General features: G+C 38.6%; 2 protein-coding genes across 3 annotated transcripts in view; both read right to left on the bottom strand.

Moving 5' to 3' along the window:
• Positions 1 to 2944: 2944 nt before the first annotated feature.
• Positions 2945 to 13596, bottom strand: LYVE1 (lymphatic vessel endothelial hyaluronan receptor 1). Its single transcript, XM_068194609.1, has 6 exons — positions 11812 to 13596; positions 8316 to 8475; positions 8070 to 8209; positions 5502 to 5804; positions 4652 to 4730; positions 2945 to 3940 (listed from the first exon to the last, which is right to left on the bottom strand). Exons 1-6 carry the CDS (start codon positions 11891 to 11893, stop codon positions 3754 to 3756), a joined length of 951 nt encoding a protein of 316 aa, XP_068050710.1. The 5' UTR covers positions 11894 to 13596; the 3' UTR covers positions 2945 to 3753.
• Positions 13597 to 15000: 1404 nt separating this feature from the next.
• The window catches only part of IRAG1 (inositol 1,4,5-triphosphate receptor associated 1), a 33226-nt gene continuing 26962 nt past the window's right edge, over positions 15001 to 21264 (bottom strand). The window contains exons 18-20 of one of the 2 annotated variants that reach the window (XM_068194602.1): positions 20053 to 20172; positions 19297 to 19428; positions 15001 to 18321 (exon numbers count right to left, since the gene is read on the bottom strand). In XM_068194602.1, coding sequence (XP_068050703.1) covers positions 18081 to 18321; positions 19297 to 19428; positions 20053 to 20172 — 493 coding nt within the window. In that variant the 3' untranslated portion in view covers positions 15001 to 18080. The remainder of the gene's footprint in view (positions 18322 to 19296; positions 19429 to 20052; positions 20173 to 21264) is intronic. The other variant, XM_068194603.1, reaches the window with a different exon arrangement.

Genomic DNA, 21264 nt, shown 5'->3' with positions numbered 1-21264 from the left:
GGCCCTGCCCTCAGCGCCGCCCTCACCGCGGCCGCTGCGCCGCTCACTGCGCCCGGCGTCCCTCCCTCCTTCCCTCCTGGTCCCAGGGCTGCCGGCGGTGGCGTTGCCGCTGAGCGGAGCGGGCCCCGCCGGGACACCCATAGAATCACAGGATCGGTTAGGTTGGAAAAGACCTCTGATGTCATCGAGTCCAGCCTGTGACCGAACACCGCCGTGTCATCCAGAACATGGCACTGAGTGCCACGTCCAGTCGTTCCTTGAACGCCTGCAGGGACGGTGACTCCACCACCTCCCTGGGCAGCCCATTTCGATGTCTGATCAACCTTTCTATGAAGAGATTCCTGCTACTGTCGAACCTGAGACTCCCCTGGCACAGCCTATGTCCCCTCATCCTGGCGCTGCTTTCCTGGGAGAAGAGCCCGACCCCCTCCTGGTCACAGCTTCCTTTCAGGCAGTTGTAGAGCGTGATAAGGTCATCCCTGAACCTCCTTTTCCCCAGGCTAAACACCCCCAGCTCCCTCATCATAGTTTGGCTCCCGACTCAGCTCCCTTCCCCAGCTCCATTGCCCTTCTCTGGGCTCGCTCCAGCCCCTGGATGTCCTTCCTAAGGGGCCCAGAACAGGTCACAGCACTCCAGGTGTGGCCTCTCCAGTGCCCAGTAAAGGGGGACGATCCCTGCCCTGCTCCTGCTGGTCGCACTATTATCCATTCTGACACACAGCAGAAGTGCTGTAGAGAGCTGGTTTGTTTAAGAAACACTCTGTGATAGCTGGACTGACAAAAATGGGATCACTTTTCACCTTGCTGCACCCTCAGCAGATGCACACTCAGTGCTGCACTGCCCAGGATTCACAGTGCCTTCACTCTTAACTATGAGCTCTATTAAATAGTGATTTAATAGATGCTGAGTGCCTGGGATCCTGAGTGGGATCATTCCAGGCCACAGCTGCTGGTGCAAATCCCGGTCGGCAGGGAGGATGTGGGTGGTGGATGTGAGTGGCAAAGGTCAATGCTCACCGACCTTTTCACAAAAAAAACCCCAATACCCATAAACGACAACAAGCCATTGAGAAACAGACATCCTAGAACATCCTCTGGGTCATCCATATCCTGATGCTGCAATATTTAATTCTACTTTTTTTTTTTTCCTTAATTTTAAGAGGAGAAAAGGAGTAGTACTTCCCCTTCCTGCCTGCTTCTGTTCACACATGGACACACGTACTTCCCACACCAAAGGCATCCCTATATGCCAGACAGGGATTGGGCTGGACTGGAAACCTTGCTGTATTTCCTGCAGGCCACGCACCCCTTTTGCCTAAGGTCAGCAAACATCTGTAGCCACAGTGTGGGAATCTGGGTGGTGTTACCATCGAGTGACAAGTACAGACTGTGCTCCCCTGCTCACTGGGATGAGTTATTTGTCCAAGGTGCTTGAGCAGCTCTGGCACATCAAGGAGCTTCAGAACTGTTGAGAAGGTCTTGTTTAAAAAAAAAAAAAAAAAAAAAAAAAAAAAAAAAAAAAAAAAAAAAAAAAAGATAAAGCACAACACTTGAGAAAAATCTGAAACATAATGAAGAATTTCTCTTAAGTTTCTGCTACCTCTAGTTAAGGGTTTGGTGTTTGACCCTCTTGGTCTAGATACTTAAATAAATGTTTCCTGTTTGCATTGTACTAGTGCATCCCTTGCAATTCCATTAAACAATGAGCAGGAATGTTTTGTACTTTCCAATTCCAATGTGACTGAGTTGTGCTATCTACATAGAGACAATATAAAATCCTTGATGATTAGTACTTAGAGCTGCCTTTATTCCATACACAGCAGTGTAACAGCTCCTTTAGCCATTGTGGTGTTGGCATAAATTGTGTAGTGAAACGGAGGGGCAGATCAAACCATGTGCATTGGTCAGGTAGCAGTGGGATGAATGCTGAGTTTTTAAGGTACATGATAAAATAAGACACTTAGATGTTAAGGCAATGTCTTATTAAAATAGGGTAATTTTTTTTTTTAGCAAGTAAACAGCTCAGGGGAAAAAAGCAGCCTTATTTAGCTCTGAAACAGAAGCAACATTATCTCTTGGCTGTAGGGAAAAGAATAGAGAAACAGGTAATTTCTGATATCTAAAACATGGAAAAGAGAGGCAGAAGGGAGATTAAAAAATGTCCTAAACTACCTGGAATCCACTATGTTTGCCTGGGTCCTTAGGCCTCTTTGCTACTCTGGCACCTTCATGACTGGTGGCTGTGGCTCTTCCTGATGGCCTTCCTTGTGCTGTCTGCTCCTCACAGAGCACTTCCCTTCAGGACACAAGGTGTTACTGTGATATTTTGCAAGGAGAGAAGTTACTTAACTGGCTGGGAAAGCTGTGTCTAGCGCTGTTCACTGTTGCACATTTTTCTGCTAAAATTCTGCTGATGGACATCTGAACTAAGCAGTTTTTAGAGCTGTACTGTATCACTTGGAGCCATAAAATATTTCTGAACTATCAAAAAAAAAAAAAAAAAGGCAAAAAGAAAACAAAAAACAACCCAGGGAATCTCTTCAGTATAATGCTAGAAATACACTATAAATCATTACTAGTGGAATGTATGAACACTGGGCATTTTAAAATTTATGTGATCGAAAAATATCCAAGTTCGTAATCCAGTGTCCTACGCTGTTGAAAACACAATATAGGTGACGACCAGTTCTATTGCTATTTTAAAAATTATTATTATCATCTAAGACTATGCTTTTAAAGCTGCCTGATGGAGGAAAAAAAATCTTTCTTTGGCGTAACAACCTCCTTCAAACATAAAGATAAGTTATCGAAATTCTTTATTCAGGAAAATATTTGATAAACTGCTAGTGTTGTTATAACAACAACTACTTCTGTAACATTATGGTTCTATGAATTCTTTTTACCATGAGACAGTTTTCATGAGAATAAATTGTCCAGACAAACATATCCACCACAGTTTATTTTTTAGGGAGCACTACAGACATCCCATATCACCTGAGACCTTTATTATGAAAGCCACACTTAAATACACACAAAAGATCTCCATTATAAGTCTTGTTCAAGGATTTTTTGTCCCCCTCTGTCAAATATCTCATGTGGAAGAATGATAATGGTTTCAATAAATAAAAGAGTAAATTATGATACAACGAAGGTATCTAAGTTATTCATTGCTGTGTATATATATATATATATATGTACACACACATCAGCATCTTTGTACCCTTCTTTGGGCATTTGAATGACAGTGGGTTAATCCTTTGAGTTTTTACTCCCTTGTAAACAGAACTGTTTCTTCTGTTTGTAAACAGACATTTTTAAAGCAGCATGCAACTACTGAATGGAAATAAGCTAATCTACATGAGAAAGAACTACAGTGTCAGCATTTTATTTTAGGCATTAGGCTAGCAGACATCCTCCAGCCAGATATAAAAACCTTTTTGTTATATATTGATCTGAAGTCCATGCAAATAGTTAATGTAGTGCATGTTGTTAATAGCATATTTCTAATTGCTTCTTTATTAAAGATGAAAAATGAGCTGTAATATGGATTTGTAGAATTTATTTCAAGTAAATAAGATGTCATGTTCTTCTGCAAGAGTATTTGTTGCCAAAGATGTAATTATTAAAAAACCAAGGTTTCATATGTTAAAGATAGAAAAGATATGAGTATTTACAATCACTTATGTTTAAAAGCACTGCTAAGTTCTGTGTGCTTTGTTTCATACTTCCATCAAGAACTGTACATTCTTCCCTTTAAACTTCTGCTTCTAGACATTTTACTGTGGCCTCAGGCTTAGTTTTACACTCTTCTACCTTATTTCCATTATTCTGTGTTTCCTTCTCAGGTGTTTGGTCATTTGATTTTGTCTCTTTCAGAGCGGTAGTTACAACTGTTTCTTTTTGCTGATTCTTGTTTAAAAATGGTAAGGTTTTCTTGTACCTTTAAAAAGAAAAAAAGATAGTAAAGCAGAAAGACTGGTATAGTTTGGTAGTACTCAAACAGCTAGAATTAAATGCAGAAGTCTCTCAGAGAATAGTGGCATGCTAGATCGTTGTGCTTTTTCCAGCAGTGTGCTTTCTAAAGAAATATTTTGGTATTTTTTTAAAAAACATACAATGTGTATTCAGGATTTGTGGTACACAATGATAAAGCTGTCTGGGCTAGGGTGTGAGAACTGCACACTTTTTAGCAGCATTTAATGATGTACTGTACTGAAAGTCTAAGTCTGACAAATGAGTTCAACAATTATTTTTTTTCTGAGCAAAATCATAGTGCAATAATAAAAACTTTTACCTTGAGTGTGACACAGGAAAAAAAAAGGATAGAACTGCATAAACAGGTTAATGTACCAACAGATGCACATTTCAGTGTTGCTATTTTGACACAATTGGAAATGATTCACACTAGGCATGATTGACCAATTAAAAGTAGGCAATATTTTTTGTGTTCCTTTTAAAGCAGGGAGTGGCAACAGCAACAACAAACTTATCTGCATAAAAACAGGGTTTAAGATTTTTAAAATTTGTGCAACACTATTATGTTATCATCATTACTTCTCTGCTCTTTCGTATGTATTTTAAATATTCAGTGATTGCACTCTAGGAGTTAGTTCACTCCAAGAGAGGGGAAAAAAAAAAAAAAGCAACTTACTTTTTGATATAACAGACTGCTAGAACAACAGAAATAATGAAGAAGATGATTGCCAGTACAAGAAGTGCCGTGGGGATACCTGGAGATAAAAGTGATATTTATTATTTACAGTGTTTTTTATTTATGTACTTAAAGCTGATGTTCTGAAGGCTTAAGAGCAAAAGTCTGGATTCTTCTAAAAGCAGTCTATTATAAGAGTACATACACATGAACTGAAGAACAGAATATTAGGAAGATCAAAAGGTGAGTTATTCCTGCTCATTTCTTTCAGGATAGCCTAAAACTGGTATTTGGGCAATCCCTGACAGATATTTGTCTAATCTGCTCATTGGAGGGTTTTTACAACCTGCTTGAAGAACAGATTCTTGTTATTAGCTATTCTTACAGTTAGCGTGCCTTTCCCCACATTTGGTCTGTTTCTCCACTGCTGTGCATTGGGATTGCTTACTCACACCTTGTATATCAAGAACAATTCTCCTTCAAACTTTCTTGGCTTCTTTTAGTTTTAAAAGCCTGGTGAGCTTTCCATTACACTGAGAGTGTTTGCCAAGATTTCTTCAGAAATTTTTTTACCCCAAATCACATTAACCAGAATGAATTTACACCATTTAATATTAAAATTTATCATAAAGTATAAAATTCGACCTTAGTTCTTCTTAAAAGCTATTTTTGAATCCTCTGCCCTATAAGCCTTGTTCTGCAAAATCAAAACACTCCTAATTCTGCCTCCAGGTTCAGCTTTATCAAAATGGACACTGGAGCAGCAAACAAAAACAGCACTGAACAGTTTGACTACTGGCTGCTACATAATTAGCCTTTTCATTAAATAACTACCACATAAGGCCTTTACCTCCAAAAACAACAGCATCATTCTTAAAGGCCAGGTGGGGAGTGTGCTTGGGGGAGTCAGTGGGCGAGTGCTCCTCTGGCATTGGTGTGGTGGGCCCCTCTGTTGGCAAGAGCGTTTCAGTCACACATACAACACGAAATCTCTTTTTCAGGAATTGTTCTGACTCAGTCACAGTCTCAGTGGGCACTGTTGTGATGTTCTCCGTCAAATCAGAGGCTGAATATGCAGCTAAGTCCCTTGATGCAGTTGATAAAGGAAATGAGGTTGTAGTTGGGTCTGGTTGACATGAATTAATCTGGACATCTGCAGCAGGGAAAAGAAATATATAAAATTTGTGTTGGATGCCAGTTTTGTACATACTGTACACACATTTATTGAAGTTGTTCCTCAGTCTTTCCCTTCTGGAATTTTTTTTTTGTTTTGTTCACAAAAGCTTTACCCAAACCAGGCAAATATATCCTATTTCAAACCTGTGGTTACAACTTAGATTCTACAGCTTTTATCATTACTCACACACACTCCTTTGAGTAACTGTGGTACTCATTTTATGATTCTATACCAAAGATTATATCCCTCATGAAAACTACTTAGAGTAGTACTGCACATAAAACCCAACAGCATAAACTCCCACAGAGCAGGGAGCAGCTTAACTGCAGATTCAATGTTAAAAAGTATTTCAATTATATTATATATATATATAAGTTCAAAATATATGCATGTACTGTTGATACTTGGAAAATTAATTTGATTTCCTGTAAAATAATGTAGCCCATAAAAGTTTCAAATAAATCAGGCACCAGTGTGAGATAATAAAGAGATTTGATTGTAAGTGGGGAGGAGAGAATGGGAAGTAAAAAACTTCAGGTTTGAAGAAAAATAAGTAATTTCCAGAAATTGAGTAATTTAATAGAAGTGGATGTTGTCTGTATAAAAATGTAGGCGCAAGTGAAGTTTTATATGGAATTGGAAAAGCTGAGTTCTGAATCAGGCTCCTGTGAAAATGTGAAAATTCTACTTTGCTGGTGAAATTCTGCATTATGTAAAGCTATAACAATTTCACTAAAGTAACAACCAGGTTGACATAAATACCAGGGAAACGATGAATGTGCTGTTTCCAAGTGAATCCCCATGGGAAGTCTGATGACGCAGTCATCTTTACAGAATGAAATGCCAAAGGGCAGGGGCTTGACACTTTTCCCACTATGGTTTTTCAAGAGCTTTTGGCAAGTTTTATGGCACAAGAAAATTGACAAAACGAGCTTCTGACAAATACTTCGAAATGAAATGGAAGGAAATGGAAAGAAATGCCTAGAACAGGCAACAGTTTGGAAATTAAGAAAAAGGACTGCACAATCATCCCAATGTGAAAGATACATTTAATGGTTTTCTACCCATTGAGCAAGCTTTACTTTCTTCACCTACTCTAACAGTATATATGTATTTATTTTCTCTTAATTTAAGCAAAACAAAGCAAACAATTTGGAGTTCTTCGCTGCCTCTTTAGCATTACCCAATCTAGCCAACACTTTTGATGCAGAATAAGAGGCATTTCATGCAGTGAATGTGGCATAAGCCTTCTCTCTGCAGCTTTATCCTCAGTCTCTTGGGAGCCTCCAATGTTCACAGTCATCAGGCAGGGTCTCAGGTCTTTACATCTTTGCATCTCCATCTTTCTCCTGCTTTCCAACCCTTGTTCACACAGTGTTCCTGAAAACTTTCAGGATTTTTTACATATCCTCTTGCTCTTGTTACCTAAAACTCATTGGCAAAGTCTAGGAACTGATTATAAATAATGAAATTATCATTTTTTTGTTCTAATTATTGATACATTTGTCATGTAATAACCATAGATATGAGACACAAGTAGGAACGTAACATCTCTAGTTACTTATTTCTAGTAGAAGCCATTAAGAAACAATATTGACTTATTGTCCTGAGATCTAACTTGATATATCAAGGCCCAAGTTCTACTGTTGGACTTCAGTCTGTAAATAGCCAGTGAGGGGAAGGGCGGGTCTTTTCACACTTAGGGTGATGCAAATTAAAAAGAACTGTTGGATTTTACTGATTAGGAATCTAATTAATTTTATGATCTCTTGGCAGTTCTGGCTTATAATTTAATTTGACTTAATGGATAGACCTCCCTTTATTAAAAAAAAAAAAATTCCAATTTTCCTGAAGTACTCCACTCTTAGCCTTTTTGCAAGAGCAGACACACACTTTACACACAGACACCCTGATTAAAGATTAAGTCACTCTTTTTTAAATTATCATACCCAAATAATCAATACATATTAAAAGCATTGAGTCAACATTAAGTAATGGGAAAAGCAACTCTTTGTCAAGAGCTTTAATGGCAGCACGACATTGTTAATTGGGATTAAATGAATTCACCTTTTGCATTTCTTGGAAGCTTCTGAGCTAAGAACAGCTGGACAATGTTTAAGACTGGGGGAAAGGGTCAACAAATCATAGGAAATTACTCACTTTTATGATTTTTTATTGCAGATTTAAAAAATCTAATATAATCAGAAACACACAGAAAATGCAGTTGTCATGCTTACATACCTGAGGAATTGAAGCAGTAGAGATGAAATTTTTTATCCTTGCCAGCATTCCATTGTGCTATTCCAGTTTTTCCCTGACCACATTTCTGGTTGGATGTTATCCGAGGAATAACAGCAAATCCATCTTTCACCCATCCATAGCTACAATAAAAAGGATCAGTGCTTTTAGTATGAGATTTATCACCGGCCTCAGCTGTGTGTGAAGGCGTTCACTAAAGGTAGTGGGCCACTAACTGATGGCACATACTTGCATGTTTCAAAGCCATGTTTCAAAGCCTCTTCAACTTGTATTTTACTTGCCAACTCTAGGTTGAATGAATTACATCCTTTACTTGCTTCTGAAAAATTCGCTTTCTGATCAAGATAAATTCCTATACCCTTGATCCTGCAAGGTGAATTAATGGAACCTGTAATTAAGCCATAAAATAGTCAAGGTTAGTATTTGAATATTAACATTTATTCCTCATGAAGAATTTAAGATCAACTGAATTGAAAATTTTTTTTAAAATTTCTAGCTTGAGGATAGCAGAAAACTAATTTCTAGCATAAAAGACATATTTTAAAAATAGAATGTATTTTTTAAACACAATAGTCTGGAATTTCAAGGGGCTTGACTGTCATTAGACTAAATGCATATACAGCCTTTTTTCTCTTTTCTTTTTAAAAATGAATTCAAGTTAGCTGTTGCACCAAGGCATTGATTCTGTTATGACACCTTTCTTATCGAGATGGTAAGGTACATAACAGCAAAGGAGTTACACATAATTTTCCACTGAATTAATATACCAATAAGAAAATAAAAATATTTTATCATTTCTGATGTTCCTTATTCCTCCTAAACTCTTTTTGCTTTTTTTTTTCCTAGCTTTGCATGATGCATCCATCCTTCAGCCACTGTCAAGTGTTCCATTTACGGTGTTTGGCAGGCAGCAGGAAAAGAGGAGATAGGCCAGGTGAATGTAGCACTTTTCCAAGCAGTTCATCCAGCTTTTTAAATAGCCACAGCTGGCACACTCTTTGTGACACCTGCACCAGCAAGTGCATAGCTCAGGTTACACCTGCTCTTCTTTCACATCTGTGTTAGGGCATAGGACAAAAAGTCAGGATTTGGCACAAATAAGGATAAAGGGTATTACTATTTTGCCTCCATATTTCACTGGATGCAGTGAAAAAGATTCTTTTGGAGTTACATACAGTAATTGCCCTGTCAAAGGAAACATTTCAGCATTTCATTACAGACATGTCAGATAACCACCAGCCACAGGTGTTACTTCCTTGCTCAATATGTTTGTCAGACTGTATTCCCTAGGTGCGTGCACTAACGTGCATTTCACAAAATCTGTGCTTCAGAATACAGGCAGTCCATAAACTCTCAAGGCAGGATGAAGTGATGCCTCCAAATCCACCCCATGACTTCTTAACAAGACAAGTTAAACTGAATTTTATGAATGAAAAGATAGAACTGGCAGCCAAGCTACTCTTGTGATGAGAAGAGGATAAAAGGTGACTCAGCTTGTGTGGAGTGCTAAGAAACCAGACAGGCTTTTAGCTCCTGCTCCCACTGGATGTGGTGGGGCTGGAAATGGCTTTTGGAAAATGATGCATCTCTGCTGTCCTTACATTTAGTTTAAATATTTGGAAGAGCTGTCTTTGAATCAGGTGGCTTTATCTCAGCAGAGAGGGAAAGCCACTGAACCCTCGAGCAGTCCCCCTCAGAAAAATTGTGGCTGCATCCAGCCCTGACCTGAAGATAAGCCCAAACACATTGCAGGGGGATGCAGAGAAGCCCTGGTGCTCAGTGAAGCTGTGTGTGCTGTTAGCAAGGACTTCAAGTCTACCTTATTTAGTCTATTATTTTCATATCTTCAGATCTGAGCCAACAGAGCTTTTAAAAAAATGTAATGTTGAGAAAGGAAGCTTCTCGATGACCAACTTTACAAATTTCAAATAAAGCTGAGCAGCTGAATGAAAGGAACTTAATGAAATCCTAGAAAATTACCGAGATACTTGTGAACTGCTACAATCATACAGGACAAATATTTTCACATGTGTATTGCAGGTTAGATACACAGCATAATATAGAAATTCAGTGCCAGAAACTTAGGTTGCAAATTATAAGAAAAATGACTCTAGGATATGGACCAAAATTGTGCCTTAAAATTTGCTAGGTCTTTTAAAACAAAACAGTGATTGAATGATACATTTTGTAAAAGTTATGAATTTCATACTGTGAGGAAGGAATCCAGAAAGAGAACAGTAGCCTCTTCAAGTGTCAGGTCATTAAATCACCTCTGAACTCTGTTCTAAAGATGACTGAATTTGTGCAGGAGGCACACTAATCCTTTAGAAGTACATTATCCTTTTTGGTCCACAAGCTGCACATAGCTATACTTTAAGCTCTACTCTATTTAGTACTGGCACATTCTGCTCAGTATTTTGGTCTTGGGTCAAAAAATTGGTTTACTGAAATAAGTGAGAAGACCTAGACAGACAAATCTCACAGCAAGATAAAGTTGCTGTAGAACAGGAAGAAAATTTCAGTTTTTGTATGCTGTGGATGTCGGCCTTGTTATGTAATAGTTCCCTTTTTTGGTTTTTTTAGTGGGGCAGCTGCTGTTTTTCTCTTTGCCTTGTGTCTAACCTTCACTCTGATTTATTAGAATTCCCTTTGGCTGCTGGTGTCAGGGAGAAGCAAGCATGAGGCTGCTCCACAAGGAAGGGGGCCAAGAGCAGAGGGTGACAGGCACAGTCCCACAGCACCTCAACAGCACCACAGTGGGGATGGTGGCAGGCTTCACTGCCAGAGAGCAAGACAACGAGTCAGACATCCAGAAAGTCCATCTGGGAACAGCAGGAGATGGTTCTACACATGCCTGAAGTCTGTCCTGGAGACAAGATTACCTACAGCCTAAATCCAGAGTCCATATGTGAAGCCCAGACAGCAAATTACTACAGGAGGGAAAAAGCCCAGACAGCAAATCACTACCACAAAATAGCTCCAAGACACAGCTGGAGATCAGCCCTGAGCTTAACTAGAGCTCTTGGAGCCGTGAGGGTGCATGAGAAGGTGTCCCAAGGAAGGTTACTTCCTCAAGCTCTCCTTTCCCCCAGTGGAAATTGTAGTGTTGGTTTTGCTAGAGGATACCGCTGTTGTTAGGTACTCCAGTCCTGTGGAATTTCAACAGGACTTGAGCATCTAATTCACTCAGTCCAGAAGTCTTTCAGTAGGTGAGAAAATCAATTGTCTGCAGTAACTGTATATGTTCTTTAACAGAACTAGAACAAGCATTAAATCCTTGGAAAACAGTGAAGCATCAGTGGAGGCTTCTGGTGTGCATTGTGCTTCTGCAGATATCCCAGCAGCTACTGCAGTGAGGATGGATTCTGTCAAGTTAATAATGGAATTTGAAAGAGAATAGGTGTCATATTTTGCTCTGGTATTTAAAATTATACAAAATAAAGTTACATTTCAATAGATCTGAACTTAATCCTAAATGCAATACCAGATCTTTAAAATAAGCATTTCTGTGGCATTTAGATTCAAAGGCTTCAGCATTTACAGCAATTGAATTAGACCAACAATGAAAGTTTCCCTACATGCCAGATTTTGTTGCACTGTATTCTCAAAGCCCTGTGGCTTCCTCTGCTAGAGACACATTTTTTTACACACGTTCCTTCCCCCCATTTTTGTTTGTAAATCCAGCTACTTTTTTCAAGAATTTAAAAAGTGGAACTTGACATACCTGTTACAAAGTAATTTTGAGCCAGGAACATCATAACCCAGATGAAAGACACTGCTGAGGTAACTCCAAGATAATTTGCCATTGTCACCAGCTTGGAAAACTCAGAAAAGTAGGAAATTCAAGGTAGTTTGTCTCCTGTGCTAAGGAAAGTTAAGGTATTGGATGCTGTCAGATGATGAGATGATGAGATGACTTCTGGAAAGCAACTTCAGCTGTCACCGCAGTGCTTCATAGAAAGAATGCCAGAGGCAGTGTGGTGACTGTCCCACTGCAGGGCGAGGTCACGGAGCGGAAATCTCTCATCACCCTTTCCACTGGCTTTCATGAGGGGATGGCTGGAAAATGTCACTGCTGCTGATTCACAAAGCACGGCTGAGGAAGGGAGATAAGGCTGTCAGACTGCTAAGTCAGTAAACACTTTGAAAGAAGTTTTTCTTTTGCTATTTTTTCCTGTTTTACTGATGAACAGATCATTACTCATGTTGTCTATCCATCTGGTAAATAAAACCAATCTTCTATTGTATCACAATATGCCAGACAAGATTTTTCTTTTTTATTGGAATTGGAAGGGCATCCATTCCCCACCGTCCTATTTGTCTTGATGGAGTAGTTTTACTTTTTTTTTCTTAGAGTTCCAATGCAAAAGTAGTTCCCATAACACAGAGGTAATATAAAACTTATTTTTAAGAGATTTGCAGATACACTACTGTAAATGGGATTCCTTTTGAGACTATAGGTACAGAGGTGGCAGCCAGTGCCATCACTGCTGCCTTTTGTGACATTCCAACAAACAGCGATTCCCTTGGATTGATTCAAAACACAGATGATCCCCACAGCTATAATTTAGAAAACCTTCAAGAAGTCTTAGCAGATTTTTTTTCCCAGAGGTTCCAATAAACACAGAGCAGGAATGGAGTTCAAGGGATGGGCTAATTCCTTTAGTGTCAGTCATGTCTGTTGTATCTACGTATTCCTGACAGATGTTTGTCTAACCTGTTCTCAAAGATTTCCAGTGACAGATTCCTAACATTTCCTCTAATCTTTCCTCTTGTTCAGTGCCTCACTGTTCTTTACAGTTCAAAGGTGTTCCCTACACTAACTTGACTTAGCTATTCCCTGGTATAAACCTATCACTGCTTTTCCTGCTGGCAATGGACATGGAAGATAGTTTTACTCCCTTATGTTTTGCAACTATTTTATGTTTTTAAAGAGTAATGCCTCTGCTCCCAGTTTTCTTTCAGCTAAGAAACCCCTGCTGCCTCAGTCTCTTGCTCTATGTGATGCCTTGCCAATGCCAAGACTAATTAATAAATTGCTTTACCTGCTTTACAGTTCAGAATGGTGTCAGTCTTTTTATTATTGCAACGGTATGATTTTCTTACATCATGTTCAACTTGTGATTCAGCAAACTTTTGGATGTCCAGTGTCTCCAGGCTGTTTACAGAGTCCTAGAAACACAAGTGTAACAGTGTAAAGCTACCTCTTTAAACTGTGGTTTGCATTTAGAAAGTCCCCAGCCAATATATGAGATGGCATTAACTTTTAATGGGGCACAGGCACAGCTCCTGCAGCAGCATGTAACAGGGTTAGTAGATGGTGCTCTGTAACACAGACAGGGCCTGAAGAGAATGCCTGGGGTCAGTGAGATCATGTCTCCATTAGCAATGATGAAATGAAAATTGGGTTGTGTTTGGGCTGTGGTTTGGAACTGAATTTGGTAAAACTCAAGGAGATCTTCAGCCAAAGTTCTAGCTCCAATTTCTGTTCCCTCCCTTATTGTGCTGTACTTACCTGCCTTTACAAAGCCATGGCAGTCAGATACTATAATCAGACTTAGCTCTCACTTGAAGAAGGCTGTAAGGGGATTCACTGGCATTTACAAGGTAGAAGCAGGAACTAATTATTAGTTATTCTGAAGCTCTCGTGGACTATAGACTGTGGCTGTAAAATACTGAGAACATTAAACAAAATCTTTCCATTGAAAATGCTTACCTTGAACTGCTAAGTATTTCCTACCATGAAAACTCATAAATAGCTGGGTTTCTGACATTTTAAAATTGCATGCTACTTGTCCTGCCAGATCTTAACATTTTGTGCTGTGGCAAAGTTCCTTTAGTCAAACTCTTGATGTTTAGTAGGATTTTTAGCTGTAAAAATGAGATATACACCTTTGCAACACCAAACAAAGCTATGAGCTCTTTCACCATGTCTTACAGATTAGGAGTGGGAGAAAAGAATTTTAGAATGATGAAGCAAGACTGAAATAACTTTGTTTTTTGTCTATTTCTTCCTTTTTGTAGTTCAGCTGTTCCAAAACTGCATGGAAGATCACTTATCTGGACTGAAACAGTACAAAAGGTCTTTAACCTTTTGGTGTGTCTTCTTCATAATCAGTGTGGTTAAAAAAAGCAGACCTATACTGAATGATTAATTAGTCTTTGACCTAAACACTTATTACAACCTATATGAAAAATTCCCTGCTTTTTATGTCAGCATGTTTTAAAATGCTGATGATTGCTAAACAGAAAACTTTGATAAGGCAGAACACATGTAATTGTTCTCTACAATAATTTCAAAAGGAACCTTGAAACCTGAAAAACAGTAGAGGAAACAAACAAAAAATGTTCACGTAGAAAATAAAAATATCAGGGTCTTTCCATGGAAACAGTGATTCCTTTCCAGGTTGTTGATGTCCCAGAGTTTGTCCCCTGGCAGAGACCATCAGAGATTCAGAACTTGAGGATTGACTCCTGCTTGCTGGTCAGGCAAATCTGCTCCCCACTAGACCCAGGCTTCCCAGACCTCCTAAGTCCACGAAGCAGATAAAGACTCCTGAGCTTTGGCCCAGAATCCTTGGGTTACAGATTTCCCTTGTGGCTCCCATGTTCGGCCTCCTCCGTGACACGTGGCCTCCCTCCGAAGCAGGAGTTAAACTCTTTCCAGGATATTTCAGCTTCCTCTCTCAGCTGGTTTCTAGGGCATGGCAGGATGATCCTGCTTCCAAAAATTTCTCCACTGACACAGGAGTTTGCTCTCCTCTTCTGTACCACTTTCCTGAAGAACTGGAAGACTAAGAGCAAGATCCTCGGAACATGTAACAGTGTAGACAAGGCAGGACTTGTTTCATGAGGACACGGCCATCAATATGCAGACAGAGCACCCCAAATCTTTAAGGTAAAAACACTGAGGACTTTGAAACCATAATTTTATTTCAAAACTCAAGTATGTGATACTATACAGTACAATACCAGCACACTGGTGCAAAATCTTACAATATTACAAATTTAAATATGATACACAAAAATAGTGCCCTTTTGAAATTCCTTTTGCTAGAAACATTTGTGCTGTGCAGGAGAAACCATAAATGTATCTTGTTAAAGCAGAAAAATAAATATTGCACCTTAAGAAAACTATTTCAGTGTTAATAGCATAAATAATAGGTCTGTTTCTTGTTATCTGATGTGATCTTTGAACACAGAAGAGGTTGTTCGGCTTTTTTTTTTTTCCAGATAAAGCAAACTAATATCCAACAGATAAAATTGTATTTAGAATAGTTTTTGAGCTTAATCTAGTTTCCTATTAAACAAAAGGTGTTTTAATTGAATAACTGAAAAATATAAGCATAGCTATTTAGTGTGCTGTTAGTCATTGTGGTTTGTTATTTTTAGTGGACAGTTTGCTCAAAGTAGTTACAAAAAAACCAATTTTTTTTTTAAAGTAAACTTTATCTTCATTTTTGCACCCCCACTAAAATCTCTTGCCTCTTTCAGTCCATTTGTGGCTAAATTATACTTACCTCAGACATGCAAGTAGTTCAGCTCAAATCAGTACAACTACTCATGGGAATTGTCCCTTTGCACTAATTCCACAAGAAGCCAGTGTGCTGAATTTTAAGAGAGGATGGAGACCTCATTCACCCAATTACCAAAAAGACCTTTTCACATGCTTAACACTAAGCAATTGGAGAGTCTTGTTGATATCAATAACCTTTTATGTGTACTTAAAATAAGTTGTTGGACTTACAACAGTGCAGATGGAAATAAAAAATTAATTCAATTACAGGCACTGTTAATTAATTTTCTTCAGCGCAGCCCAACATTTCCACAGTCACATAAATATGTGCCATAATTTTTGGCACAGAAAAATCTGAATATTTAGCAGTATTTACATTCAATTTTATTGCCTTATTAAGTTACTAATGTTATTTGCAATGAATATTAAGTTAAAGAAGCTGATTTTAGAAAAGAAGTGTTAAAGAAACAACTGACTAGTTTCTCCAAATACTGAAACTACCTGAAAGGTCACAGTAGTTCTTCACAGTCAGAAATTCTAACTGAACCAGATTCCAAGTAATTTGCAAGAAACCTTCTCCTTATTCTTTACCAATTGCAATTTTAGACCAAATCACACTTCCCCGTTATCCTTTTTGAACTTCCTTAAGCACACTATTCCTCAATATATATACTTTAAAAAGTATTAAAAAACCCATTGTAATTGCTTATAGACTCCCTTCCCCACCCCCCAAAAATTTGGTAGTGGTCTGCCTTTTTTTTTTTTTAATTTTTTTTTCTTTCCCCATATTAATGTCTCCTAAGAAACACATGGCCAAGAAAAATTCACCAGCAGGATATTTGTTATTAGTGCCAGGTATGTGAAATAAATTTCTGACCGAGTTAGAAACCTGTTTTCTTTGACAGCTTAAGATTCAGTGTTTCCACCAAAAGAAGACAGGACAATATTGACTGTATCAGAACTGAAATTACAGTACTTCATAACACTCTTATCCTTCTGTTGGAAAACAGACCCATTTCTCCACCAGAAAACGCCAGGAGGATGCAGGACAGGAGTGCCATCGAGGGTCACCCTGGCTTTGCTGTTGTGGCCGTAGCTACGGAAAGACAAAATGGTTCACCCTCACTCAGAAGTGATGCTCAGCAGGTACAAATGGCACACCTCCAGTGACATATATTTTGGTCTCAGCCCTAGGTGCTGGGTTTTGTACAGGTAATGGCTTCACCATTTTCAAACTGCTTGTCCAAAAATTTCAGGCTTTCACATTCTTGTGTAAGAACTCACAACTCCCAAATAGGCAGAACTGGCAAAAAATCTGGGCAAAAGATTATTCTAGCTTGATGTGGTAGCTCAGCTTGGGAAGTGTATCAGATCAGTTTTGGTCTTGGCATCAGATTCTGAAAATGAACTACTGAAAACACACAGTGAGCTCTCCTAAGGCCTCACTGCTACCATGGCCTGATTCATGTAGGCACTGGCTGGGTTCTGGCTGCTCTCAGAACTCTGTTCCTGCTGCAGATCTCAGAGAATGCCTATTCCAGTGTTAGCAGGAGGGCAGAGTCCACTTGGTATGGTCACCTCCATGCAGAGGTTTGAAGAGCTTTTGTTTTCTTTTTCAATCAAGAATTGAAGATTGCTTCCCATGTCCAAGACTGCTGTGTTTTGGGTTTGGGTAGCACATGGACCCTTCCAGGCAGCTACCACTTTTGGCTGTAACCAGTACTGACTCTGAGCGGCACACATACATTTTTGGAAGCTTTTATATATCAGAAGTTTCCAGACTTATTGGATGATATCAGCCGTGCCACCTAGACCCCATTTCAGGTTCTGTTGAGTATCCCATTTAAAAAAAAGTGGTGGTCCCATTCTCAAAGCATATCATAAAACACATTTATGCACATACTTAGCATTCCATTTAAATAATCATATAGACAATTCCTCTTATAAAATTACTTTAGCAGCTAGGCATTTGGTCTTAGATTATAATTATATTCTTCCATGGAAGTGTTTCTATTTCTACCCAATAGTCATGAATAAGGAAATTAGTTAGCCTCTTAAAACCCAAAGGACTTAAATGCAATTAGTACTTCAACAATCAACAATAAATTCAGGAAACGCAAAGTAAAGCATTAACTGCAAATGCGGGTTTTATGATGGTCTTCAAAATGTCAATGTCCTGTGCAAATCATTCTTTTAAATGTCTTGCAGGTTGCTGATTACTGCCACAACCTTACCATGATTCAATACTACTTTATTTGTACAAGTCCTTTACAATAAGAGGACGGACAGAATTATTTATCAGATTGGCATCTTAGCAAGGAATGCTCACCATGTGTCCCAAACCTGGTGGTGCAGAGTAACTCACTGGCCTAAGGGATCGGTGGAACAGCCACAGGGATGACTAAACACTACCTTTAACAACGGCGCTCTAATACACAAACTTGCTCAGGGACCATAAGGGCGTGGCTGTTCCTCTGTTATTCCGTGCGTTGCTCCTGTCGGAATCCTGAGTTCCACCAGGAATACTGCTGGGCTGCAGAGCAGCTGGCCTTCCCTTCAGGTGCCTCTGACTTTTCATCACAGGAGTTGTATGAATGGTAGATTCCCAACACCACAGCAAAAATGACTATTGCAGCCACCACAAGCCACACCACATTCCAGTGTTTGCACAGTTTGGGGTACAGGATATATAAATAATTAATGATGACTTCAAGTCTGCTGTAAAATGAAAAGAAAACTATTATATATTAATCAAATGCAAATTTTTTATCTTAAGCTTTTCAACTTGGAATGTGTCATAGGTGGTGCACCACCTTTTTTCCCTATACAAACACCTTGTCAAAGAAGATTCAAACTGTAAATTCTTTTATGGAAAGCTGTACACTCAGATATTCCAACTCCAACTATTCCATACGAGTAATACGTGTGAGACAGCTGGATACTGTAAACTTGACTCCTATTTCTCCCACCTGTCGGCTGGCAAACCTCAGAGCCTGATATCATGCAAAATTCTGCGCTGTTCATACCTTGATCAACTAAATTAGACATTGGAATATGTGGTAAACCTTTCTTTCCAAGAGTGTCATGACTAATGAGATGGTTGTTCTCTGAAGGCGGCTGAAATCTGAAATCAACAGATGTTCATAGCTATAATGGTTATGGAATGGAAATGAATTCTCCTGGATTAGGTAAGGATCCCTGCCTTAACCTGGGATGGGACATATTACTTGCTTTGGCCAGCATCCAATTCCTCTGTAATGTACAGACAGAGAACACTGGGTGTAGATGGATGCAGTGTCAGTCCAGCGACAGGAATGACACACAGCACCAATTCAGGCTCCTGAATTACAACCTTTATAAGGCAGTACATATTCACAGAGAGATACATTTTGGCATCTGAGGAAATTTCATAGAGCATTCTTTTACCTCAAATCAGAACCATGCCCCATCAAGATGAAGCATCTTGATGTCAACATATATCAACATACAGCTTTCACCAAAATATCAAAATCAAAAGTTTTGTGTTTGCAACTACATTGTCTTAGAATATTACTTTCTGTGAAAATACTGTTATTTCAATGTGCCTCCCCAGGAGGAAAACATGCCAAAATGATAGTATAAAATACTTGCTTGGTTACCACGAGTAGAAAAATGTGGCCCCTCTTGTATGGATATTTTATACCACTGTCTCACCTGCTTTTCAGATTTTTCATCTCATCTTCATTTTCACTTTCTTCGTGTTCATCATGACTTTCTTTGGGTGTCTCTTCATCTTCTTCCTTCAATTCTTGAAGTTCTTTGGTCTTCTTCAAGGCTTCCTGATATCTTTATCAGATAAAACATTTCTTTCTTAGTCTAGGACGTTGTATAAGCACGATCTTATTTAATGAAAAATTAGCTTTATGTTTTATGAAATAAAACACAAGTAGAATGTTGCAGCACCTGAACAAGAGTAAAAATTAGCTGAAGATCATGTGTAAGGCACACAGACAGCCACCCTTCCTGAACAGAGGATTATATTGGAGCTGATACCAAGTTTATAATTTTGTACCAAAAAAAAGAAAAAGGTTTTTCTCCACAGAGAACAATTTCTGTCTGTTGTAAAGGAGCCAATAATCATTCCTCTATAGCTTTCCATCACTTTGAATATCCTCTAGATACTACTTTTTTTTCCTGGAGAATAAATGCAATTCAGTGCTAAAGTCAGATGGCATGCTGGATTCTGCAGGAGAGGATCAAAATTTGTCTCACTCTTCACATAATGCAAAATTATTTGCTTGACATTCAGAAACAGATCCCAAAGTTTTTAATTGCCCCAAAACATGCTGTGTAAAGCACTTTGTGACACCAACAACATAACTACTTGTATTTAAAATTAAATTTTGAAAAACACATGTCCTCATCTGGTAGCACATATTTACAGATTTAGTTGACAAAAAATATTCCCACCCCTTGTTATATGCTTCCTCTTCTATCTTGGCTTTCGTTTCAGGACTGATCTCTTCCAACCCACTCTGTGTCAGCACAGAAGTTGAGGTTTCACAGTCAGGTTCTCCATTTGACTTCCCACTGCTAAGACAAAAGAAGCAGACAGATAGAAAATAACATCAGGGAAATGTGTTGTATTTGGAGCATGCTGCAATTTTGTGAGTCATGATTTTTCTTTTTTAATATACATCAGAGAAATGAAATGTCTTTCAAAAGAAAAAATTGAACACCAAGAAAAATATTAGTTTCAGGGTGTTGTGATTTAAGAACAGTAACTATAATGTTTCTAAAGAAGAAAACTATAATTTTTATTCTTCTTTAAAAAAGAAGAAAACAGTCTTTGTTTCCTGGCTCATGCATGACATTTATTTGCTATTCATGAAAACATTTCCCTCAACTTTGGAAAACTCATCTTATAAATCGTAACCTGCTACATTGGAGGAACATAACAAGAAGTAATATCAAATACTAATTCAACAAAACATTGTTCTTGTTTGCCTTGTAAGTATTCTCCTGAGCTGACTTTATATGCTGAACTGATGCACAGGTTAAAAAAAGTACACATACCTCACTTTTCTCAAGTGAAAGTTTGGAGCATTTAGCCTAAGATAAGCTCTTTTATATTGCTGTCTTCCTGCAGTACTCTCCTGTCATTTATTTTATCTGGGACAGAGAGTTTAAATGATTGAGACATAGCAGATCTATCAAAGTCAAGGTTTAATAAGCTCAGCAATGGATCCCATTTCAGCTTCTGGAATCTCACACTTTTTGCAGGTCTTATTTTCCTGGCACTAAAATAGTTCAACCTGATTGACACCATGTGTGGGCAATGGATTTTCTCTCAAGTCCTGTTAACAATAAACATTATTTTCACTTGGACTTTAAACGAACCATGAGTATAAGCTTGAAGTGCTTAAACATACAAAAGTCTGCTGGTCTGGGTAATTCTACACTACTAGACCAGCTGGCCCATGCACACACACTTAGGCTCAAACTTGAATTTCAAGTTCTGCTTCTGTTACTTGGTAACATGATTTGTTTTCTCCTAGGTGTGAAATATTGATAAGGTTTTTTTGGCTGTTGTATTTTCTCACAGAATTTCTGTGCAGTTTCAAAAGGTGGACTAGATCTTGCAGAGTTCTTTTGAATAGCAGCAGCCAGTGCTGTAGCTCC

Source organism: Anomalospiza imberbis, chromosome 6 (genome assembly GCF_031753505.1).
Source record: "Anomalospiza imberbis isolate Cuckoo-Finch-1a 21T00152 chromosome 6, ASM3175350v1, whole genome shotgun sequence".
In the NCBI taxonomy this organism is placed as follows: Eukaryota; Metazoa; Chordata; class Aves; order Passeriformes; family Viduidae; genus Anomalospiza; species Anomalospiza imberbis.
This window is presented reverse-complemented; position numbering and strand designations above follow the sequence as displayed.

Excerpts from the sequence above, each read along its gene's own strand:
- LYVE1 (XM_068194609.1), bottom strand. The coding sequence starts at position 11,893 with ATGGCAAATTATCTTGGAGTTACCTCAGCAGTGTCTTTCATCTGGGTT. Across the intron at positions 8,476-11,811 it reads TCAAAATTACTTTGTAACAG|GTTCCATTAATTCACCTTGC; the intron begins GTATGTCAAGTT and ends GCTTAATTACAG. Across the intron at positions 8,210-8,315 it reads CATGGCTTTGAAACATGCAA|CTATGGATGGGTGAAAGATG; the intron begins GTATGTGCCATC and ends TTTTTATTGTAG.